We start from the raw sequence: 26,152 nt of genomic DNA, 5'->3' as shown, positions 1-26,152 counted from the left end.
GCTAAGTCCAGCCGTTTTGTAAAATTTAGACCTAAAAGTGAAAAAATCACAACGGGTAAGTCCAGCAGTTTAATCAAATTTAGAGCTAAAAGTGAAAAAATCGCAAGGGGTAAGTCCAGCAGTTTAATCAAATTTTGAGCTAAAAGTAAAACAAAATCACAACGGGTAAGTCCAGCAGTTTTGTAAAATTAGGCAAAAAAGTGAAAAAATCACAACGGGCAAGTCCAGCAGTTTAATCAAATTTAGAGCTAAAAGTGAAAAAATCGCAAGGGGTAAGTCCAGCAGTTTAATCAAATTTTGAGCTAAAAGTAAAACAAAATCACAACGGGTAAGTCCAGCAGTTTTGTAAAATTTTAGGCAAAAAAGTGAAAAAATCACAACGGGCAAGTCCAGCAGTTTAATCAAATTTAGAGCTAAAAGTGAAAAAATCGCAAGGGGTAAGTCCAGCAGTTTTGTAAAATTTTGACCTAAAAGTGAAAAAATCACAAGGGGGTAAGTCCAGCATTTTTATCAAATTTAGGCCAAAAAGTGAAAAAATCACAAGGGGTAAGTCCAGCAGTTTTGTACAATTTATACCTAAAAGTGAAAAATCACAACGGGTAAGTCCAGCAGTTTAATCAAATTTAGAGCTAATAGTAAAAAAAAATCACAACGGGTAAGTCCAGCAGTTTAATCAAACAGTTACAGTTTTATCAAATTTAGAGCTAAAAGTTAAAAAAAATCACAACGGGTAAGTCCAGCAGTTTAATCAAATTTAGGCCAAAAAGTGAAAAAATCACAACGGGTAAGTCCAGCAGTTTAATCAAATTTAGGCCAAAAAGTAAAAAAAATCACAAAGGGTAAGTCCAGCAGTTTAATCAAATTTGGACCTAAAAGTAAAAAAATCACATAGGGTAAGTCCAGCAGTTTTGTAAAATTTAGACCTAAAAGTGAAAAAATCACAACGGGTAAGTCCAGCAGTTTAATCAAATCTAGAGCTAAAAGTAAAAAAATCACAACGGGTAAGTCCAGCAGTTTAATCAAATTTTGACCTAAAAGTGAAAAAATCACAACGGGTAAGTCCAGCAGTTTAATCAAATTTAGACCAAAAGTGAAAAAATCACAACGGGTAAGTCAAGCAGTTTAATCAAATTTTGAGCTAAAAAAGTAAAACAAAATCACAAGGGGTAAGTCCAGCAGGCTAGCACTGCAACTTGCTGGACACCCATTTTACATTGAAAAAAGTTTAATCTCACACAGCTATTTACAGACTTATAATTTGTTTTCGAGATATTAATGAAGAAATTATTCTTGGACCAGTTTGCATTAATTTACACAGCAATACAGTACGGTCTCATACTTAATCAAACGCTTCTTATTATCAAATCAACAAAATGTACACATAATTTCTTCGTGTTAAAAAAAAAAAACTTGGTCGAAAGCACCATACCCGACTTAAAGGAACACGTTGCCTTGGATTGGACGAGTTGGTCTATAAAAAGCGTTTGAAACCGTTTGTTATGAAATGCATGGGTTAGAAAGATGTTTTAAAAATAGAATATGATGATCCACACAAGTATCACTCAAAACTGCCTCACTCCCTTTAACGTCTGTAATCTATGATCTAGACGATTTCTAATAACATTCTGAAATAGTTTACCGACAGAACTCGGAAAATAATTTACACTTCTAAAAACACCCGGATCGCTTTTATGACCCATTTTATAAGTGAGGCAATGAGACCGGTATCTTTTCAATCCCCCCATGTAAAATTTCGTAAGAGGTATACATGAATAAATTCTAGCATGATCTTCTGCCCTAATAGACCACACGCATAACGCGCACATACGCGTGTCTCATGTCCACCCTTTTGTGCGTCAAAACGTACACAAAATGATGATGGTGTTTACGTTCTTCCGAACAATGCGTCTACCATTCATGCTTTTTGGTAGACTTGACTCAAGTCCCAATCCCGTGCCATCGCCAGAAAGACTTGTTTTGTGATCCTCTTGTATCCCCAACCTGTTCCCCAAACAGACGCGCACGCAGAACAGCTATCGTCCAATCATCTGCCTCCTTTGACCCGAGTGGGGGCGCCTTTCGACTCACGTGAGGGCGCTGTTTTAGAGTGTGACGTTACATGCAAGGGGTCTAACCTAACAGATATGTTTGTATACAGAGAGTAGAATTCCAGATGTGGCGGATCGTACACGATGCTATTCAAACCGTCAGTTTTGATTCGCCTAGCTCTTGTCATGTAGTTTTTCCAACTGAAATTGAAATAACACAATAAATTATCAACAATTTGGAAACAATTGAAAAATAAAAAACAAAAACAAAAAAACATAATAGGCACTACAGGGTCAATCCTGCACAAGTTGTAAGTCCAGCGAATGTCCAACGTTGTTATCAAAATTAAAATGCTATAAAACAAGGCAATAGGTACTGGCAGCAGGTACTACCAGTAGGTACTGGCAGTAGGTACTAGCAGTAGGTACTGGCAGTAGGTACTAGCAGTAGGTACTGGCAGTAGGTACTAGCAGTAGGTACTGGCAGTAGGTACTAGCAGTAGGTACTGGCAGTAGGTACTAGCAGTAGGTACTGGCAGTAGGTACTAGCAGTAGGTACTAGCAGTAGGTACTAGCAGTAGGTACTAGCAGTAGGTACTAGCAGTAGCTACTAGCAGTAGGTACTAGCAGTAGGTACTAGCAGTAGGTACTAGCAGTAGGTACTAGCAGTAGGTACTAGCAGTAGGTACTAGCAGTAGGTACTAGCAGTAGGTACTAGCAGTAGGTACTAGCAGTAGGTACTACCAGTAGGTACTACCAGTAGGTACTACCAGTAGGTACTACCAGTAGGTACTACCAGTAGGTACTACCAGTAGGTACTACCAGTAGGTACTACCAGTAGATACTACCAGTAGGTACTACCAGTAGGTACTGCCAGTAGGTACTACCAGTAGGTACTACCAGTAGGTACTAGCAGTAGGTACTACCAGTAGGTACTACCAGTAGGTACTACCAGTAGGTACTACCAGTAGGTACTACCAGTAGGTACTACCAGTAGATACTGGCAGTAGGTACTAGCAGTAGGTACTAGCAGTAGGTACCAGCTGGTGCCTTTTAGGGAATTTGAACCTGGTTTTACTATTTCAGTTTGATACTTTTGAGGCTTCACCATCTTATGAAAAATCTCTTTGATATTAATTTAAAAAAATAACAATAAGCGTAATATTTCTAGAACAATAGTCCGAGGCGCCGGAGAGGAAAAGAAATTAAATAAGTTGAAACAAAGATAAGGATAAAAAAAAGAGTGCCTAATCAAAGTAAATTTTGGAAACAAAATAATAGGTCTTCAGTTTCAATTTAAATGTGTCTTATAAAGATGAAGCTGTGAGTATTCCAAAAGGCTGGTGCTGCAGATAAAAAAGCCCTATAACCATAAAGAGGCGTGTGTCCTAGGTGTCACAAGAAGACACTTGTTTGATGATCTGAGGCTGCGTTGAGGTGACCAGGATTGGTGATGTTAAAAATGTTCACATGTTCAGGTAGGCCTAAAGTTTATTATTGAACAAGCATTCTCTCCTGCATATTAGAACAAATAAAAAGAAGGTGACCAGGATTGGTGATGTTAAAAATGTTCACATGTTCAGGTAGGCCTAAAGTTTATTATTGAACAAGCATTCTCTCTTGCCTATTAGAACAAATAATTGAAAGAAATTTTAAAAAGTAAACTTGTGGGTACAACCACGTATAGGTTTTGTATTTATTTTGAGAGAGTTTCAGAGCCAACACTTCCCTCAATCTCAAAGAGATATGATATGGATGCTTGTGCACACAAGTTTATTTATTACTTCTCACCCTATTTCATAGATTTTCATCTACATCTAACAAAGGAAGAATGAGCTCACTTTTCTTTAGATCGTGTCCCGTTTCCTACATGATTGCTCTCGATAACTCTGAAGAAGGCATCTTTTCCGTATCGTGTTACTTTGAGTTTATTCTTTTGTATCCGGTCACTGAGATCATCGTCTTCACAGCACCATCCCCAGTACTTATTACTGTAGCCGTTAACCTTGAAGAACTGTAATCTGGTCAAACCTGACACTCCTCCAAATGATCTAAGGTAAGGTGTCCTGTGAAAGTAGTTCAGGGATTAAATAAACCGTAAATGATATTAATACACAGCACTTATAAATTATTATACACACAATATAATGCCACACATATCATTCAATGGCACTGTCGCAAAGTCCAGGGCCCAAATTTATAGAGCTTTTTAAGCAGAACAAATGCTCAGAAATTAGCAGAATATCAGTCTCAAATTTATTGCACATGTGCACATGGTAGTTTGGCTCGTAAGCATATTCTGGTAAGCATAATTTTGTTGTGCTTAGCTACTTTAAAATTGGGCCCTGGATTTAAAATGCCCGTTTGAAGAGGTGAGTTTTGAGCTGTCGTTTAAAGATACGTTGTAGTTCATGTTACTATCAAAATGTGTATGGTACGGCAACACCAAGACAGTCATCCCGCGTGAGTTATGATGTTGTGTTATAACTGTGAATTATGTAAGAACTTTTCAAAAAGAACTAAAAAAACCTTTATTTACCACATTTTTAAAAGATTCATGGCGTATCTTGAAAACAAACATGTCCACTTGAAGTAATGGCATGATAATATTAATAAACTGTTCACAAAAAGTAAGGAAACTTTTTTCAATCCAGTATATTTGTTCGTATTTATTACTCTCTTTGTATATGGTATATATCAATGCAAAGCTGAACTGTTCCTCTTTAAGATGATACCACAGTTGCAATGATTACATGTTGCTGGACTTGACCACGCTAATGAGAACGAGACAAAGTCACAAATCAAATGTGCCAAAATTAGCAATTTTGTGTTACTGTGTGAACAATCAAATTGACACTGTAATTCAAACAAGCAAGACAACATACTGATCTTAATCCACTTTATTGAGACAAGAAGTTTGGTATAGAGCAAGACAACTTACTGATCTTAATACACTTTATTGATACAAAAAGTTCAGTAACAAGTGGATGATCCGAAGGCGTTGATGACAGCCTGGCACCTTCTTCTCATGCTGCACACAGGTCTTGTGATGCGCTGATGATGAGGGATCGCGCCAGAACCACCAACACATCAACTGTGGCTGACCTAACCAGGTTCCTTAATAAAGAATGGAACGCCAAACTGGTCCCACAGATGTTCCATGGGATTCAGGTCTGGACTGTTAGCAGGCCAATCCATCCGGTGCACCCCAACATTTTTCAGGTAGTCAGTCACCAGTCGGGCTCGATTGGGGCGAGCGTTGTCATCTTGAAAGATGGCATTTGGTCCAAGAGTATGCAAGTATGGGACTGCATTCGGCTGTAGAATATCGTTTTGCAAATACCCATCAAACAAGGTGTTTTTCGTTAGATGAGGGTTAATTGTGTCCGATGAGCTCACTGATGCAAATCATTGTGTAAACCATTAATGGTTCTGAAAAGCTTGATCGATTCGGTTATTGAGCATTACCCATTGACCATTCACAGACAATGGTAATTTTGGCACATTTGATTTGTTACTTTGCCTCATTGTTATTCGTGTAGCCAAGTTCAGCAACATGTAATCATTGCAAATATGGTATCATTTTAAAAAGGAACAGTTCAGCTTTGCATTGATATATACCATATACAAAGAGAGTATTAAATAATAACAAATATACTGGATTGAAAAAAGTTTCCTTACTTTTTGTGAGCAGTTTACATGTTATAGAAAAGAGTGAACCGAGACTTAGAACATTGACCAAAACGATTTACAGCTAGTGCAGAAACTCGTGCAAACAGCGCAGACAGTCAAATTAGTATGATATTGTGATTGACATCGGAAACTGCACGTTCGGGCTGAACGTTGTTTACATCATTATGCGTTTTTTGCACAAGGGTGACAGGGACAAACAAGTAATGTTCTACGTCATTATTATCACACTGTCAAAGAGAACTGCGTATAAATGAGAAATACACTAAAAGACAACGGTTAAAGCTCGGTCCTGCGATACGAATATTGACGTCATAGGGCTACTCTCGCATCGAATGATTCGCAGGACACAGTTTAATTTCGTTGCGAATTTGTGTCGTCAAATTTTGTATCGCATTCGCATTTAGCAAGTCTGAACCGGGCTTTAGTGCATGCTTTTGTCACCAGCAGGCTCGACATTGGAAACGCTCTCGTGCAAAGAAACAACTGTTGAGGCTCCAAACACTTCAGAATTGGGCAGCTCGTCTGGTAGTATTTGCCAAGAAATGTGATTAAGTGACACCAATCGTGAAGAGTCTTCACCTGCTACCAGCATCAAAGAAACTGTCAGAAACCTGTTTCCAAACTTCAATTTTTCGCATTCAAAGAACCAAACACAGTTGGGGGGATCGTGCCTTTTCTATCGCAGCACCAAGGATGTGGAATCATCTTCCTCAGAACATCAGGCTTCATAAGGCACTTTCAAAACTTTGCTTAAATCTCACCCTTTTTTTGGAAGCCTACTGTCCGGCGATATGAGCAACGGCTGTTGGATTAGCACCTTATAAATTAAACGATTGTTTGATTTAGTCGGTGTCTTTTTTTTCCATTTTACCAAACACTGCACTTCCGCAGTCTTAGCACAATATAGCGTAGCAGCCCACAGCACAGCGCAGAAGCTGCGAAAAAGATAATTAGGGTTTCTCGGTCATATTCGGCAAATGAGCAGTCAATTCGGCCATTCAGTTTCGTTTTGAGTCGAATCAAATTCCTTTAGCACTCTGTTCAATTTAGCGTATCGTCATTCTTTTTCATGACACACATGCCCCAAGAAGCGTCTGCGAATTTGAATGCTGCTTTGATGAATTGTTAAATTGAATGATTGTTTTGTTCAATCGAATGACGCAACATAACATTTGGCTAACCATAAAACGAAATCGAATGACACTCTTCAGTAGCATTCAATTTCGCGTGAAAAAGAATAGCTTGGTGGTTATTAATTGGCTGCTCATTTGCCGAAACTTACCAAGCAAACCTTTAGTCTATTGTATAGTCCCTTACTTCATTCCAGTTTTATCGGAGTGTCCAATGAAGTGTCGAGGCATATCTACACACCCATAGGGATTGAAGTCACTCTGAGGTATATGATCGACGTCATGCATGACGACACAGTCCCAGTGAGTGAAGTTGAGTGACTCTAACAAACCAACGTTGAATAGCATACCACGATTGAAGGGCTCAACACCTGCCTTCAAATACGTGAAAATACGTGGGTTATTGCGTTATTTATCTCTTTTAAAATTTTGGACTGAAATTCACTCTTTTCGATTGAAACTAGTGATCAAACCATCTTCAGTTATCCGTAGTAACAATCGATTAAGAGTGAATTTCAATCTAAAACTTTAAAAGAGATTACCCCCCCCCCCCTAGATCCAGTATGTGGAGTCCTGCAATTGTTGTTCCCTTTTCTGTGAGAAATTCTCTGTGGGGTACCATTTTAACAAAGAAGACCTTGTGGGGTAGCATTGCTCTAAAAGCTGTCGTGTGTGAATGGCTCACACACAACCTTACGGATCTTGTTCGTTGGATCAGTGACATCTGGCTTCGGATCAAGAAATGGGATAGTCCAGCTTGATCCCGAGATAATTTGGCAAAAATGCACTGACATTAACACATCCAACATTTGTATCCCCCTATTAATACAATAAAACAGCCCAAAAAGAATAACGATGCAGAAGTACAAAATCTCCCACAATTTTACATAATCTGACTTGGAGGGGGCGACTGCCCGAATGTGTGCCATGTAACTTATTCTTTGGTAAAGAGTTCAGGGAAGCTGCTTAAGCACAAAAATTGCTTGAAGAAAATAACTACGCTTACCAGAATAAGGTTACCAACCAAAACACCATCTCACATGTGCTTTCTGTCGCTCGTATCTTGCATATTTTTGCTCAGCACAATAATTTTAAGCAGGATTTTCTGCCTTTTAAAAGTAGCTATATGAAAGTGGGCCTTGCAGATAAACTTGAATGTATACTAGTTGGTGACGGTGAGGTCAGTGACCTATTACAATCAGCTTACCTGGTTAACGGTATAAATAGCAAACTCATGGAGTTGTCTCATTAAGAAAGGCACCATGTAATACACAAACTGTAACAAGTGTACAGGACGGTCTCGATACGGAATCAGTATAGCAACCTGTGGAACAAAAAAAAAGAGATTAAACACGACTGCCCTTTTAAAGCAAGGTCACGCGGGCACATGCCAACATTTCCATGCTAACCCGTGAAATGCGATTGACGTATAAAAACACAGAAATCACTGTTTCCGCAAGCGCCGATTCTTTGCTTACACAAAAGCAGAGCCATGAAATTGTGCTATTTTCCCATCATTCTCTACGAGGAAATTTTACTTGCAATGTTTTTGTGTTCTCATTATTGTCTTGGAGGTAGTGAGTTTGAGCTAGAAGACTGCATGTTGGGCTGCCATAGTGTCACTTGGCAATCAGTTGATTGGCTCAAAGCTGCCGTGTCACGTAACCTTTATTTGAATGTGATAACAAGTTGTGGCGCCAACGCCACAAGCTGCTACTGTCTGCCTAGTACGCCCATATGACATCTGTGATCGACAGATTGTGTAAATTCATGACCGCCTAACGGAATGTTCACCAACTTATATGGTGTTCAAGAAGACGACAAATTAATGTGGGTTGCGTCGCGTCGTGCTTTTGGCTTCCGGTGTCCGTCCTGTCCAGCCGTCATTCGTCGCGTCGCGTCATCCGTCACTCAGCGGTTCAGTTCCTTAGTTAAGTGGCAGACTTTGCCGCATCACAAATTGGTGGCAGCGGTGGGATTCGAACCTACGCCATCGAGATGACGGCTGTCTAATACCTGAACATACCTTCCATATTGGCTTGCAAGTTGCTGGTCTCCAATGCCCACCGGGCAAGTACAAGTAATTACCACATCGCACCTCAGGCGCAGACAGACTCTCCATAAGTGGGCGGCTGAGGGCGCTCTTCTTTTTTCTAGCAGTCTCAACGAGCTTCTGCATTTCATTGTTTCCTCTTGTGATGGTGTTTCTAATTTTATCCAGTTGATCACCAAAGATAAGTTGATCTGTCTCGTGTTGTGGTTTAGAAGACTTCAAATCTATTTCCCTTTTGTGAACTATACAATGAAACAACAGCAAAAACTAAATAAACACGGTGATGATAAAGAAAGTTAAACAGATGTTAAATTTCATCGGGCATAAATAATATCCATTTTGGTTTTACCCTTATATACACAGACGTGTGTGTTGGCGCTGTATCGAGTACCTTACTTGAGTTTTGTGAAAAAACACTAGATGAACAAAAAAGTGACAAACAAATATGTGGCTGCTCGACTACAAAGTCCATAATTAGTAACATGCCATGGATTTCAACTTACCTAAATTTTTAATATCTGTTAATTTCGGGCAGACTGTTGTCAGTATTACTCGAGGAGTTTCAGTCACAGGTCCTGGTGTTGAAACAAAATGACCTGTAGAAAAGGTACGATAAAATAAAATGGTTTAAATACTGGTGGCTATCGCAGAGGCTTCTTTGGACACGATTATAAAAGACCTGATACTTGCTGAAATTTAAAGGCACCTGTAAATATATTTTTTTTCTTCAAACATTTGAGTAAATATTCCTGAACAATAAAATAATTTTTTGAGTAATTGTTTTTAACGATTTATAAGTTTATTTTTTTTTAACAAAGTTGTGTGGGGGGTGACTCCGCCTACCGCTTTTGTGACGTCAATTGAGGAAGACTTTGCCTCGATCGAACATCGAACACACGTACGGGCAAGTACATTCAAGTCCTAGTCGTTAGTTTGTACGTTTTGAAAAAGTTTTTTTCTTGCATTTTTCCGGCAATGTCGACCAGGTGTATTGCTGCTGGATGCAGCAAAACAACTAAGTATAGGCGATTGGTGAAATAATTGCTCAGAATGTGATAAAAGCATGAAACTTGGCACAAATGATCATAACAACATTCTCAACCTTTTCAGGGGTGGAGCCACCGAGAATTGTATCCAGCATAGCAACGGTTGCTATGTTACATATTTCCCATAGCAACTAACACAAAACATGCCCACAGGCAATTTGAAAATACAAATTTTAACTTTTTATTCATGTTTATCTTTGCCCATCATGTTAACATCAATCTGGAGCAATAGGCAAACACAACGATTATTACGCAATAAGCATTTTAAATATTAAAAAAAGAAAAATCCTTAGATGCTTACTTCACGCATGATACAAAATGTTACTATAGATTGCTTCATTACTTTACTAGGCAACATGTACATGTTGGTATCAACACGCCAGTCTAATAGCAGACATCATCCATCGACACTATGCCGCCCCTTTTTGCTAAGGCGACCACACCCCTCAATGACGGGTCACTGCTTTGGAGTTATTCAAGCAGCTGTGCATGCAACATGTCAACCCTTAGCCAGATTCCAGTTATAACTGTTTATCAGCCCCGTTTGTCAAGATTCAATTCAATACACGTTTATTTCATACTCTTGTTGAGAACAAAAAACAATTGTGAGAATTAGACAGTACATAGAAATTTAACAAATCTAAAGTGTATTAAATTATACAGAAAAACAATATAAACTAAAAGCAAATAATAAACTAGACATTAGGTGTTTGTGAACAAACACAAAGCTGTTCCGTGTTCTTTTGCTTTGATTATGTGTTAAAATTACCAAGGAGTCTATAACTGAAAAAAAGTTTGAAAAATACTGTACAGTGTCTTGAGTTACGGTGCCACTTCATGGGGTCACGGTAACCTAAGGCTAATCTGTAACGCCCAAGGAGTCTGTAACTGAAAAAAAGTTAGAAAATCGGTTGTGTAGTTCTTGAGATATGGTGCCACTTCTGGTTGACCCGGAAGTAGAGGTCAACTTGGGGTCATGGATTTTCAAAGTTTATTTTTAATGCCTTAGGAGGATAAAACTGAACAAACAGGATTGAAAATCGGTTGTATAGTACTTGGCGTATGGTCCCACTTCCGGTTCACCCGGACGTAGAGGCCAACATGGGGTCACGGGTTTTCACAGTCAATATTAATGTCAAGGAGTCTGTAAGTGAAAACAATTTGAAAATCGGTTGAGTAGTTCTTGAGATATGGTCCCACTTCCGGTTGACCCGGAAGTAGAGGTCAAATTGAGGTCACGGTTTTTCCAAGTTTTTCTCCTATCCCCAAGGAGTCTTATAATTACAAATAGTCGACATTATTAAAGAAGAATGTCGTCTTCCTGTGAAAATTTATCTCGGAATGTCGACATCATAAAAGTAGGATGTCGTCTTCCTGTGCTAATTTATCTCGGGATGTCGACATCCTAAAAGTAGGATGTCGTCTTGCTGTGATAATTTATCTCGGTATGTCGACATCCTAAACGTCAGTTGTCATCTTCCTGTGATAATTTATCTCGGGAAGTCGACATTCTAAAAGAAGAATGTCGTCTTCCTGTGATAATTTATCTCGGAATGTCGATATCCCAAAAGTAGGATGTCGTCTTGCTGTGATAATTTATCTCGGGAAGTCAACATCCTAAAATTAGGATGTCGTCTTCCTGTGATAATTTATCTCGGGAAGTCGACATCCCGAAAGTATAGGATTTTTGTTGTTGAAATGATTTTACTTGTATACGTTTTGTTAACTAGTATTACATTTCCAACAATATTTCTAATATTCATGGTCATAAACTACGTTAAACTAAAATAATGGACGGACAAAAATGTCCCACGTAAAACTCCATAAGGTTTGGAACATAATGGTCCCGCAAGTTTAAATACGCGCGAAACTTGCTTAGTCTACACAGAAGGTAATAAATAATTTATTACAAGCAAATGCAATCGTACAATAACAGAAAACAAAAACTAAAAATCAATGCAAATCACATGTAGGGGATGGAGGGGCCCATAAAAAGCAAACCTTAACGAGTACAGACCCCCTCCCCCCTTTTTTCTAACGAAGAAAGCAATGTAAGCAATTCTATTTAGTGGGTGTAATCTTATGTAGCGGCAAAACAATTCAAAATTACAGGAAGAACAAACACAAAAACATTTAGCGTAAAATAAAACTGAACCATATATTTAAATGAAACAGATAAACAAAATACCCAATTGCACTTTTGACATTGTCATTGTTAAACTCCGGTTCCATTGTGTGCTGTCTGTTACCCTCCACACATAGATTTTCTTGTGAATAGTAGCTGTGTATGATTCATGGTTCGCTGAATAATGTGGCAATAACAAACTTTTATAATTTTGAACTGAATGCTTGATTTATTATCTAGAGGTAAATGCTTGAGGCCAGTAAGAGTATTGTGCACGTACACCATGTAGTTTTTGTTGGAAACCGTTCGCTAACAGCCATTTATGTTACCCTTTGAAATAAAATCAGAAAATTTATAAGTTTGCTTGTTGCATAAAATTAAATTGAAGATGATGCCTGAATTGATTTTTACAATCAGAGTTGGACTCTAGACTGACGTGTTGGACTCCTTGAACACTCCAAGTGGTAGTGCAATTCCAATACTTATGCTGATGTTCTCATGATGTCAGCATCAACAGGAAGTTCCAACAACTTTGTCCCCTTGTACAATTAAATATGCAAATATGGGTCACGTGGTTAATTAATTACGATTTTTAATTTTTTTGGGGGTCGGTGGTTTGATGTTTTGATCTAGTAAAAGTTGATTTCACAGAACTCTTAACCACCAAACTCTGCGCTTATGGTCACCATTTTTCGCTTACTGTGTTTTTAAACATCATCGTGTCATGCATGCACACAGGTTATGTTGGGCTAACATTATTGAGAAAAAGAAAAGGTCACACTATCGATATAAAGATAAGAATCAAACTTAAATATTACAAAAAGAAATATATTTTTAGTTTTGGGGGATAACAAAATATTGATTTATGACGGAGATTCGAACTCGCAATTCTCAGATGTGTAGTCGCGACTGATGACCACTAGGCTAGAAGGGCACGATGTAAAAATGGTGGGTTTTTACATGTGTGCATCAACAGAGGAGATTATGATCCGGCGAAATAATTCTCGTTTCATGATTTTGCTACCATTGTCACTAAATATGAACTACTAACGCCTATAACTATTAAGTAGGGTTGAAATGTAGCATTATATGCCTTAAGGGGGTTTTTGACGACGACGTCGATGTCGTCCAAAACCCCTATCTAATTACGCACGTTCGTTTTAACGAAAACCCATGCACAGAGCATCCATGCACAGAGTAATTGGTCCAGAACGCGGTTAGAAAAACAAGGACAAATTTAACGCACGTTCTAACGAAAATCCCAAACCTCCGTACTTTGTGCGTGTACAGAGTAATGTGTCCAGAACGCGGGTAGGAAACAAAATAGTATAGACTCCTCTCAAGAAGTCAACAACTCATTGAGGTACATACTGTGTTGTATTACCACAGAAAATGTTTCACAAGTGACTGCATCAAGTTTACAAATTCAAAATTCAAATGAAGACCACGTGGTTAATTAATTAAGTATTTTAACACTTTTTTGTTAGAGTAAAGCTTATGTTCTAAGCTTCAATTTGATATATGATTTAACTCTTTTATCCTCATACTTTAGGAGACGGGGCCTGAACAAAAACGCTGTACAAACGCTATGGGGTTTTAGGCGGAAACAAAGAATAATAATAATAAAAATAATAAAAATCTCGACGAAAACGACACCTGTTCCGACGGTAGGTCGGAACAGCTAATTAATAACTAGGAATTAACTATGTACAATACAGGAGCGAGAGCAGTTCATTGTCTATAAAGAGGCTGTGTGGTGAGGACTACATGTAGTTTGTCCTACGTCTTGGGGACGTCAACAGATGACTTTTAACAAAGTCTTTGGTCATTGATTTGAAGATAGTGGTTGGTGGGAAACTCTCCGAGAGGCAGAAGTGGCAGCCCCTGACATTGTGGAATCGATCTTGAAGGTATCCTATGTCTCCTGTACCCAACATGCTCGACAAGTCCACATGTCTTGAACTCTAAACTACTTGTGTTGGTGCGTTCATTGTGTACTGCTGACTTTGAGTTGTACGACTCTTAACCAGTGCACCAATTGTCAGTCTACTAATAGGAGATATGTGTAACCTTGATAGGAACCAATACTGATGCTGCCCAATAATTGAATTGACACAGGTGGATGTCGAAGCTCCATTGAAGGTCTAGTAACCAGGGGCACAGGTCAGTCTTCCTAAAAGTGCATTCTCTCTTAGCAAGCATGTATGTTGCATATCCCTCAACCAGCTCCCTGCTCACTTCTAGTCCCAAACCAAAGACACACCAAAGTACTGTCATGTCAAGCCCTCTGCATCCTCCTGCCCTCGTTTCTTCGGTCAACTCAAGATACACAATGCTGATGTTTCTCTCTGCCCCAACGTTGCATCCAGGGAGGGGGTTCACCAACCTAAAACCTAGCCAGTTGTCTCACCAACGTCTCACCAACATCAGACGTCTCATGTCTCACCCTTAGTGGGCCTCACACATCACCATATCACCAACTGGCAGATCGTCAACACCATAAGGACACTCAACTCAGTCAACCAGACATTCTTGTCAGTTTTGAGGAAGTCTCTCTCTACACCAACATACGAGAGAAGCACATCATCGCCAAACAACAGTTCAAGCTGATCCCACAATGACTGACCGTACAAGCCTCACTCTTCAAGAAGTCGACGATATGCTCATCACCTGCGTTTTTTCACCAAGCTTCCAATTGAGGGACCGGTTGTACGAGCAAACCTATGGGATGGCTACGAGATCCCTCTATCCACGGTCCCCTGGTGAATTTGTTCATGGAAGAGCTCGAACTATCGAGACCAAGATCTTCGCACATCAGACAAGCCTCCCACCAGAATGACCATCACGCAAGCTCCAACGTGATCTTCAGTCAAGCTTCAGTCAAGACTTTCCACACAATACCCAACTTGATTCATGCAGCACTTCATACACTCAAGGAAAAGCAAGACACCCAAGACAAGACTGTTTTTTTTTACTGCACTCACTGCCTATATGGGAAAGTATGCACCGGGGAGGCTGGTCACATATCTACATATCTAGAATCAATGAGCATCAATCACATGGCATACTGGGACACCTGAACAAAATAAGCAACCATCTAGCATTCACAAGAAGAAAATCATCTCATCGACTGGAAGTCAATGCTTGCAACACAGTTCCAAAAACACTCCATTGTCTGCATCAATGACATTTCCAGCAGCAACTGACCACCATACTGATACACACCAGCGCAAACGAATCCAGCCAGCAGACAACTCCAAAGCATCAACGATCAACAATCAACATATTGGATACTTGGATACTTTCTGCCCAATTGTGCTTTACTTTGCTGGTCGAGACCACACCGACTCGTTTCGGAGCCAAGCCCTTTTCACACTACTCTATTCACCGGGGTTTGCCCCCAAGGATTAACGGCCGGCCTTTTCACACTAAGGTTGCTTTTTCCTCAGTCTGCCCTAGTCTGTCTACCGCTGCAAATGGGCAAACCTTGGTGAAAAGCCACCCCTGCTCCAACTGCTCTGGAGCAGGGATACGCCGTAAAATCCTGGGGTATTCTTTAAACATGCAACCGGAACCACATGGAATACACAGTGTGAAAGTGAGATGGGGTCATCGCAGGGTAAAACTAGTCCCGGGGCATCCTGGGGCTGTTTCACACAGGGATAAGATATACAGTGTGAAAGGGCCAAAGGGCTATTCACACTGTTATACCCTCAATTTCACTGTTTAGTGTTATTTATTATCAATGCATTGTTTAACGCAAAAGCAGTGACAACATTGTCAGTTGCTAGTCTCTTTTTATACCTTTGATTTAGTACGTAGCAACAATGTTTCGATTCCATGTAGGCTTAAGGTGTAAAATACCATTGCTCTCCTGGTATAAGGTAAACACTTCTTTTCAGTATTAGAATAAATAAGTTCAGTGAAAGTGAAACCTGTGTTCACAGGCAGTATTCTATGTGTACTCAGATGGTTGCTATGGTAAATATGTTACTAAGCAACTAAATATATATTTTTTTTTGTATAACAAGTATGACAACCTTGAAAATTAGTTTACCCATTAATTATTCTCTTCTCTAGACCAAGAGGCAATGTGAATTTAGAAGCAACATTCTAACAAACAGTGGATAGACTATTTGTTCTGTTTATCCATTCCCTAGCAACAAAACAATTGTTTCTGGTGACACTTACAGTATTGTTTTGTCTCCTGATGACACTGACTGTCTTTGAAACATGTCCACTGATAGTTATGATATTGTGGAACATGGGACAAGGCTATCCGGGTGCACTAAAAGCGCCGTTGCTAGGGTAAATGCTTTATCTAGCAACCGTTCCTAAGGAAAATGCATTTTTCAATGGCTCCACCCCTAAAAATAATCAGTATGGGTTGAAGAATACTTGTGCCAAGTTTCATGCTTTTATCACTTTCTGAGCAATTGTTACAGTATTTTGCACCCATCGCATATAAAGATGGTGTCAGTTTGCCAAGTTGTCCGGTCCGACGTCTTTTCCAGCGCTGTGCAGCAAACACTTCATTCGAGCCGTCGTGCTTCGAGAATCCGGAATACACTGCACATTTTGACATGAACAGAAAAGTTCTTTTCTAAAACATGACGCCACCCCAATAATTTGTCCAGCTAGTGGGGAGGTCGAAGAAGGTACCTGAAAGACGTAACGAACCTAACGGAGCATTTGCCTAACGTGACAAAAAAATCAGGTATTGTTTCAACTTAGAGGGCATGTCTTAGCTTGCGCCAAGCGTCACTATGTTGTTTTGGCACTGCATGCGATTCATCGTGCCTCGATTGACGTCACGAACGGCGCCCTCTCGGGTCGGGATTTTTTTCAAATTTGTAAATAACATGGAAACTAATTTTTTTTAAACCTTAGTTAATTGTTTATTCATATTCCACTCATCAAAACACATATTTTAGTGACAAAAGCTTTATTTTGACAAAATACCACTTCCAGGTGACTTTAATCAACATGTTTCCAATCATTCTTGTGCAGATGCACATTGCTTGGTAGACCTTAGATTAGGATTTGAAACTTTGCATCATGGAGGAAGTACGATCTAGTTCAGGTTCGTGGTAACGCCATGCATTGATAATCTCTATTGGTTTCAACTCAACATTTCGATAAGGACTCCGCCTTCAAGCAGCATCAGAGTCCAGCTTTCGCCAGAAGACGATCAGAGCATACTGATCCAAAACATTGAGTTAAAACCAACGGTTCGTTTCAGGACCACCCCAACTTATTTAGAGATTTTCATTACATGGTGTTTTAATACCGCAAACCTATAACTATATACACAATAGACTGGAAGATATTGTTGGATGAAAGTGAACTAACGATTCATCTCTGCCATTTGTTGATAATTTGTTTGCCTCATGAGAAACTCTTTGGAGATTAAGGTACTGGACACTATTGGTTATTTCTCAAAATAATTATTAGCATAAAAATGTAGAGCTGTTGATAATATAAAACATTGTGAAAAAGAGGTAATTTCCCACTCAAATATTAAAATACTTTAGACGTAAAGACTTTTGTATGCATCTTCAAGCACACAAATTTGTTAAACAAGGGTGTTTTTTTCTGTCATCATCCTCTCGCAACTTCGATGACCTAAGTCCAAATTTCCAAAGGTTTTGTTATTCTATGCATATGTATGGATACAACAAATAAATAGAGCATAATGGTTTTTAACAATTACCAATAGTGTTCAGTGTCTTTAAAGATGGAAAGTCAGTGAAGGTCAGTTACAGTACAGACTGACGTTCCGCTGGGTCTAGTGAACCACCTTGAGATCTCAAGAGCCAATTGTAAGACGGGGTGCTTCACGAATAGAGTGCACAATCAAGAAAGCGTGGCCTTGACTGATCATGTATGAGTGGGGAGTGAAAAGATTTGACTTGTGCTTAAGAGTCACCCAAGCTGAGCCTAATTATGATGACGCATAACACCAAACACAAAGATTGCAAAGGTCGTGGCTTCGAATCCTACCAGAGTAATATGCCTGTGTTTTTTCCCCCCACAGAGCTCGGGTAAGTACTGCGTATACAATGTTAACACACATCGGTAAATAGATGGGTGAAACCAAAATCAATATGATTTATCCCTGATGCAAATTTAAAAGCTATTAAGATTAACCTATAGTTACACCCAAAACAATGTTATCATGATCGGAGCTTAGATAAACATTAAGGCCTTGCAAAAAACAAATGTCTTTAAAAAATATGTGTAGGCCTTAAAAGGTAACCAATAGTTAACCAATTAATTGTCAAAATGTACATAATTTTATAGCAAGCAATCCAGAATTGTGCTTTTCAGTGACCATCAAAGCATGGGTCTATTTACTTCAATAGTAATAATTTGATGCTTAGATACAACATTAATGCAACAATTAATTTTCAGCATATATTTTCACAATCCAGAAGTGTGCTAATAAGATTCGATAACCCAAGATTCAATTACCCTACAAACATGGGTTTAGCCACTTCATTTAACAGTAGGCCTACTTGATTAAGTTGATTCTTAAGAACATAGTTGAAGCCAATGTCACGAAATGGTATTTAAAAATAGTTTTTTAATGGCGACACAGCTAATTTGCATAGTATGACTAAACCCATTTTTCGCTTCACCTCAAACTGTCCTTTCATACAAGTATAGTAAAACAAATTTTCTTCTCTCCCTTTTGGTTTATGGACTCTTGGTTCCAACAACAAACTATTACAGTCCTTTGTTGTTCATTTCTTTGTATAAAATCGCGCCCCGTTGCGTCCTTTGTTATGTACTCTATACTACAAACCTGGCAGTATTAGTTTATTTTTCTTTAACGGTACCTGACCATGACCTGAAACACGTAAATCTGTTGCTGTTTTTGCAATACACCTTTGCTGTGTACAAACCTATGTGGATGTCCAATTTCAAATGTTTGAATGGTGGACTAACACTCAGAAAAGGGGGACTTTTTGTGTCAAATCCCAAAGCCCGTATGGGAGAGTGTGACCTTCGTAGGCTGAACTAAACTCTGTATGGTTAATGGTTTTCTGAGATGTGATAACTCGGATTCCAGTCATTCCATGCTTTCGTGATACAGTATCTTTGAAAAACGAGTTTCAGCAATTTTGTATCTGGGAATTCTATGTCCGTATCACTTTGGATGGTCATAATATGCTTCCGTAGAAACCAGACCCAAAGAGCGTTCAATTGGAAGCAAACATCGACGTTTGCCAAAACTTTTCAATTTTAAGTTGTCCTTCTGTTTGCATGAACAATTACTACTGTAAATTTGTGTTTTCCTGGACCTGTCCAAGGCTTTCGACAATCTTGACCATGAAATTCTCATCTTTAAGTTAGAGAATATTGGTGTTCGTGGGTTGGCCCTAGAATGGTTTAAGAGTATACTTCACACATAGAAAGCAACTTGTTTCGTATAATTCAACAAACAATCATCCGATAAATATATCTCTTGTGGAGTTCCTCAAAGTTCTATATTAGGTCCTCTATTGTTCATATATATTTAAATTTTGTTTGTACTTCGTCTAGTTTGATCTCTTTCAACACAAGAATCTAGGTTATTCGTGTGAAGTTTTAACATAGCAACACACGAAAAACTATCAACTGCGAATTCCAAATAAACGATTATGGAGCTGTTTTAACCCATTATAATGTAGATACATACCCTTTTATTCAATAAAACTAACATGTGAACTTTTCATTTCAAAACGTGGAAGCGTTTCCTAGATATATATTAATGGCACTGGACACTTTTGGTAACTACTCAAAAATAATTGACAACATAAAAACTTCATTATTCTCTTTAAACTTCGATGACCAATTGAGTTTATTTTTCACAGTTTTGTTGTTTTATGCAAATGTTGCGATACAACAAAACAACAATTGAGATACTGGTCTTTAACAATTACCAAACGTGTCTATAGTGCCTTTAAAGCCATACAAAAGTTTACATCAACTTTCCAATAAGGAGCAAAGCATAAAGCCTATATTAAACCTATGCTTTTTGGTCTAGACATGTAAATAACACTTACCTGTGCGATTGGTGCTGGTATTGCCCTTGCTTGTCGGTGCGTCAAACTGCTGAATAGTTCGGACAAATGGGTTGACACGAAACTTCGACATTTGTTTTAAATGGTCATAAGTAAATGTAAACATAAACATCATTCCCGGCAGGCTGAACACCATGGCAGCACAAAGGTAACGTTTCAAAGAGTGAATCGCCATAGTCAACTAAAGAAACTCCAAAGTTGGATCGTGTCACACTGTTTGTTTGGTTACCCCCTTACGATGTTCGATGGGTGTAGCCCTCTAAACTGACAGAAAGGGTAACGAACGTAGTCGATGTGGCCTTCCATAGGCTGATAGATCCTGTGGTTGAAAAACTATGGCAAGCCATCAAGGCAAACCCATCAAGGCACACCAAAAGAAAATTTAAGAGGGAGCCGTTTCTCACAATGTTTTATACTATCAACCTCTTCCCCATACTCGTTACTAAGTAAGGTTTTATGCTCGTAATTATTTTGAGTAATTACCAATAGTGTCCGATGCCTTTAAAGGACTGGACACTAAGCCCAAATAATTGTTGTGACGTACTTGATAAAGAGCAATCGAGAGCTAGCTAATGATATAAAACATTGTGAGAAACGGCTCCCTCTGAATTAACAACGTTTTTGAAAAAGAGGTAATTTCTCACTCAAATAATAACATGCTTCAGCTGTAGCCTTATATTATGCATCTTTCATTATTGTCTTGAACATTCGATGACCAGTTGAGCACAAATTTTCACAGATTTGTTATTTTGTGCATATGTTTGGATACACCAAGTTTGAATAATATGGTCTTTGACAATTACCAAACGTGTCCAGTGCCTAACAACGTTTCGCAGTCTGTGTCTGTGTCACTGTGGTTTCATTAGGCACACCATAACAATATTGTTCAACTTTGTCCTTGCACTAAATTGTTGTTTTGGAAGGAGACCATTTTTGTAGTTTCCCCCATCAGTGACCCATGATTTATGAACCCTGAAGGCAACATACTCCCTCACATCCGTATTGCTTTTGGAATTCTAATTGAATTCATGCAAAACATAACCCCCCAATATGAAACAGAAATTCAGTTTTAGTTTTACAATATGTCTACATGATAGTATCATGTCGTCATGGGGAACTTGACAAATGTCAATTATTGAACTCTTTTTTTTTTTGGTATAATAATTGTAGTATCGATCAACCTTTTACGCTGTCGTAGCGTCCTCCTTCCTTCACGATGATGTACAAAATATATACGAGAATTATTTTTACTGGAATATTTCACAAAATGGTAGTGATGGTAGTTGGGCGATCTTGTTCATTGGTGATGACATAGACCTGGGTGTCGTCAGCGTACAACATTCTGTTAATATCATGGCCCTTAATGATGTCTTCGAGGGGGGATGTGTAGAGAGTGAAGCACAATGGTTCCAAGGCTAATAAAGGCAAATTCACTCAGCACAAAAGCAGTGTAGAACTAACTGCAAAAAAAATACGACAAACGTTTTTGTTTACTATGCAAATAATATTAAACGCTTCACGTCACAATGATTTGACCGTTTGGGCGACACCCTAACATCGCTATACTGTTCAGAGGGTTTTGTTATAAGAACAAATAGTTGTTGACCGGTTAAGAACTTATACTTTACCGACATAGTAGAACGCCGCATTCCCGAACAAGTAAACCAAAACTAGACATTAGGTGTTCTTTTGCTTGGATTATGAGCTAAAATGACCAAGGAGTCTATCATTGAAAAAAAGAAGAAAATGCTGAATGAGTTATGGTGCCACTTCCGGTTGACCCGGAAGTAGAGGTCGACATGGGGTCATGGTAACCTAAGGCTAATCTCCAATGCCCAAGGAGTCTCTAACTGAGAACAGTTTGAAAATCGATATTGCCACACTTTGGGTTGACCCGGAAGTAGAGGTCAACTTGAGGTCACGGTTTTTCAAAATTAATCTCCAATCCCCAAGGAGTCTTTAACTACAAACAGTCTAAAAAACGGCAGTTTACTTCTTGAGATACGGTGCTACAAAGGTTTCCCAATTAAATATGCAAATATGGGTCACGTGGTTAATTAATTAAGATTTTTAACATTTTTGGGGGTCGGTGGTTTGATGTTTGATCTAGTACGATTTGATTTCACAGAACTCTTAACCACCAAACTCTGTGCTTATGATCACCATTTTCTGCTTACTGTGTTTTTCAAACATCATCGTGTCATGCATGCACACATGTTATTGGGCTAACAATTGAGAAAAAGAAAAGGCAACACTATCGATATAAAGATAAGAATCTAACTTAAATATAACAAAAAGAAATATTCTTTTTAGTTTTGGGGGATAACAAAAATATTGTTCCCGTGCGCAGATTCGAACTCGCATGTATGCGTGAAGTAAGCGCGACTGATGACCACTAGGCTATGAGGGCCAATGCATGACTCTAGGGTTTACATGTATGTATATCAACAGAGGGGATTATGATCCGGCGAAATAATTCTCGTGTCATGATTTTGCGACCATTGTCACTAAATATGAACTGCTATAACTATTAAGTAGGGTTGAAATGTAGTATAAGATGCCTTAAGGGGGTTTTTGACGACGACGTCGATGTCGTCAAAAAGCCCTATCTAATTACGCACGTTCGTTTTAACGAAAACCCATGCACAGAGTAATTGGTCCAGAACCCGGTTAGAAAAACAAGGACAAATTTAACGCACGTTCTAACGAAAATCCCAAACCTCCGTACTTTGTGCGTGTACAGAGTAATGTGTCCAGAACGCGGGTAGGAAACAAAATAGTATAGACTCCTCTCAAGAAGTCAACAACTCATCGAGGTACATACTGTGTTGTATTACCAAAGAGAATGTTTCACAATAACATGAAAGTGACTGCATCAAGTTTACAAATTAAAAATTCAAATGAAGACCACGTGGTTAATTAATTAAGAATTTTAACACTTTTTTGTTCGAGTAAAGCTTATGTTCTAAGCTTCAATTTTATATATGATTTAACTCTTTTATCCTTATACTTTAGGAGACGGGGCCTAAACAAAAACGCTGTACAAACGCTATGGGGTTTTAGGCGGAAACAAAGAATAATAATAATAACTAGACATTAGGTGTTTGTGAACAAACACAAAGCTGTTCCGTGTTCTTTTGCTTTGATTATGTGTTAACATTACCAAGGAGTCTATAACTGAAAAAAAGTTTGAAAAATACTGTACAGTGTCTTGAGTTACGGTGCCACTTCATGGGGTCACGGTAACCTAAGGCTAATCTCTAACGCCCAAGGAGTCTGTAACTGAAAAAAGTTAGAAGATCGGTTGTGTAGTTCTTGAGATATTGTGCCACTTCTGGTTGACCCGGAAGTAGAGGTCAACTTGGGGTCACGGATTTTCAAAGTTTATTTTTAATGCCTTAGGAGGATAAAACTGAACAAACAGGATTGAAAATCGGTTGTATAGTACTTGGCGTATGGTCCCACTTCCGGTTCACCCGGACGTAGAGGCCAACATGGGGTCACGAGTTTTCACAGTCAATATTAATGTCAAGGAGTCTGTAAGTGAAAACAAATTGAAAATCGGTTGAGTAGTTCTTGAGATATGGTCCCACTTCCGGTTTACCCGGAAGAAGAGGTCAAATTGAGGTCACGGTTTTTCCAAATTTTTCTCCTATCCCCAAGGAGTCTTATAACTACAAACAGTCGACATTCTTAAAGAAGAATGTCGTCTTCCTGTGATAATTTATCTCGGAATGTCGACATCCTAAAAGTAGGATGTCGTCTTCCTGTAATAATTTATCTCGGGATGTCGACATCCTAAAAGTAGGATGTCGTCTTCCTGTGATAATTTATCTCGGGAAGGCGACATTCTAAAAGAAGAATGTCGTCTTCCTGTGATAATTTATCTCGGAATGTCGACATCCTAGAAGTAGGATGTCGTCTTCCTGTGATAATTTATCTCGGGATGTCGACATCCTAAAAGTAGGATGTCGTCTTGCTGTGATAATTTATCTCGGTATGTCGACATTCTAAACGTCAGTTGTCATCTTCCTGTGATAATTTATCTCGGGAAGTCGACATTCTAAAAGAAGAATGTCGTCTTCCTGTGATAATTTATCTCGGAATGTCGATTTCCCAAATGTAGGATGTTGTCTTGCTGTGATAATTTATCTCGGGAAGTCGACATCCTAAAATTAGGATTCAATTCAATTCAATTCACTTTATTATCCACGATGGGAAATTCATTTCGGCTTTTTAAACAACAATTTATACAAAATTTACGTAAGATTATTTAAAATATTTAAAATATTATATAAAACAGAACAAAAAAAAAACACTACAGGCCACAAAAATCTATAGAAATATATATATTTTACATGAAAAACTGGAAGTATAAAAGATTGATTTTACCAAAATATTTTAACGTTGCAATTGTTCATTAAAAATTCGGACACCTGAGGGGACAAATGAATTAGCATATCGCTTTGTATTAATTCTGAGCTGTAACAGGCGGTTGCTTCTAGCACTTCGATTGAACTGTACATTTAGGGGGTGGGTTTCATCTGACAGAATTGATTCAACTTTATTTAGCATTAGAGATTTGTATAGACCTTCAACCATTGACCCATCAGTACCGGTTATTCTATTTGCTTGTTTAATGACCCTGTCCAACTTGCCCCGATCCTTTGCCCGCATATTCCCAAAAACACTAACAAGACAATATGTAATAATACTTTGCAGGGCAGACTTATAAAACATTTGCAAAATGGTTCTGTCCACATGGAATGAATTAAGTTTCCTTAAAAAGAAAAGACGCTGCTGTAACTTATTGTATTTAGATTTAGCACATTTATCAAAAATCAACTGGTTATCAATCTCAATTCCTAAGTACTTAAACTCAGTGACCCTTTCCAGAGATTCTCCTTTGATCACAGTGGCCGGAACGTGCGTTTTGTTCCTTCGAAAATCAAAGACCATATCCTTAGTTTTCTTTGTGTTGATCTCTAAGTGGTTTTTGTCACACCACTGAACAAATTCAGAAATCTCGTGATCGAATGATGCTAAGCTATCCCTTTTTGCAAATAAACGGCCGACCAGTGCAGTGTCATCTGCATACTTAATCAACTTGTGGTTTGTATTCAGAGATCTACATTTATTGGTGTATAATGTGTACAGAATGGGAGAAAGAACACAACCCTGTGGGGCCCCAGTACTTATATAACGGAAAGTTGAGAAAGTGGAATTTAACTTGACCTGTTGCCCTCTGTTAGTTAGAAAGTTATTGATCCAACGTATAATATTAGAATTTACACCAAGATCCAACAGTTTCTGAACCATTAAATACGGCTGAATTGTGTTGAAGGCACTCGCAAAGTCCACAAAAACAACTTTAGCAAAAGCCCCTGTCTTCTCCAGGTGTTCAAAAATACCATTAATCAAAGTCAAAATTGCATCCTCTGTGTTTCTACGTGGTCTATAGGCAAATTGATACTCATCCATGGAACCCTCAACTTCATTCATTAACCTCTTCTTAACTATTTTTTCTAAACATTTCATGGGTACCGAGGTGAGAGCTACAGGACGAAGTTCGTTCATGACTTTAGGGTGAGCATTTTTTGGAATAGGAACAATCACTGACCTTTTCCATAAAGTAGGAATTAACGCCCTATTCAATGATTCCTGAAAAAGTGACTGAAATGGTGACGCTAATTGCTCAGCACAGAATTTCAGTACCCTGCAACTGATCGAGTCGGGCCCATGAGCCTTTCTTGTGTTTAACCTTTTGAACAGCACCTGGACTTCACTTTCATTTATAACAATATTTTCACCATATGGAAATTCAGGCAGACCATCAACAGCATTGTCTTGTTGGTCAAACCTACAGTAAAATTCATTTAGATCATTTGCATAAATGTCGTCTTCCTGTGATAATTTATCTCGGGAAGTCGACATCCCGAAAGTAGGATTTCTTTTGTTGAAAGGATTTTACTTGTATACGTTTTGTTA

At 38.6% G+C, this 26,152-nt stretch overlaps 1 protein-coding gene across 1 annotated transcript; it reads right to left on the bottom strand.

Moving 5' to 3' along the window:
* Nucleotides 1-1,496: 1,496 nt before the first annotated feature.
* Nucleotides 1,497-20,423, bottom strand: LOC117295076 (beta-1,4-galactosyltransferase 6-like). Its single transcript, XM_033777646.1, has 7 exons — nt 20,147-20,423; nt 9,428-9,520; nt 8,898-9,166; nt 8,079-8,195; nt 7,059-7,246; nt 3,890-4,114; nt 1,497-2,249 (listed from the first exon to the last, which is right to left on the bottom strand). The coding sequence occupies exons 1-7, from the start codon at nt 20,337-20,339 to the stop codon at nt 2,045-2,047; spliced, it is 1,290 nt and encodes a 429-aa protein (XP_033633537.1). The 5' UTR covers nt 20,340-20,423; the 3' UTR covers nt 1,497-2,044.
* Between the last annotated feature and the right edge of the window lie 5,729 nt (nt 20,424-26,152).

The sequence above is a fragment of the Asterias rubens genome, chromosome 9, assembly GCF_902459465.1.
Source record: "Asterias rubens chromosome 9, eAstRub1.3, whole genome shotgun sequence".
NCBI classification, from domain to species: domain Eukaryota; kingdom Metazoa; phylum Echinodermata; class Asteroidea; order Forcipulatida; family Asteriidae; genus Asterias; species Asterias rubens.
The sequence above is the reverse complement of the archived record's forward strand: the minus strand, read 5'-3'. Positions and strand labels throughout refer to the sequence as shown.

Excerpts from the sequence above, each read along its gene's own strand:
- LOC117295076 (XM_033777646.1), bottom strand. The coding sequence starts at position 20,339 with ATGGCGATTCACTCTTTGAAACGTTACCTTTGTGCTGCCATGGTGTTC. Across the intron at positions 9,167-9,427 it reads AACAGATATTAAAAATTTAG|TTCACAAAAGGGAAATAGAT; the intron begins GTAAGTTGAAAT and ends TTCATTGTATAG. Across the intron at positions 2,250-3,889 it reads GGGACACGATCTAAAGAAAA|TTGGAAAAACTACATGACAA; the intron begins GTGAGCTCATTC and ends TTTCAATTTCAG.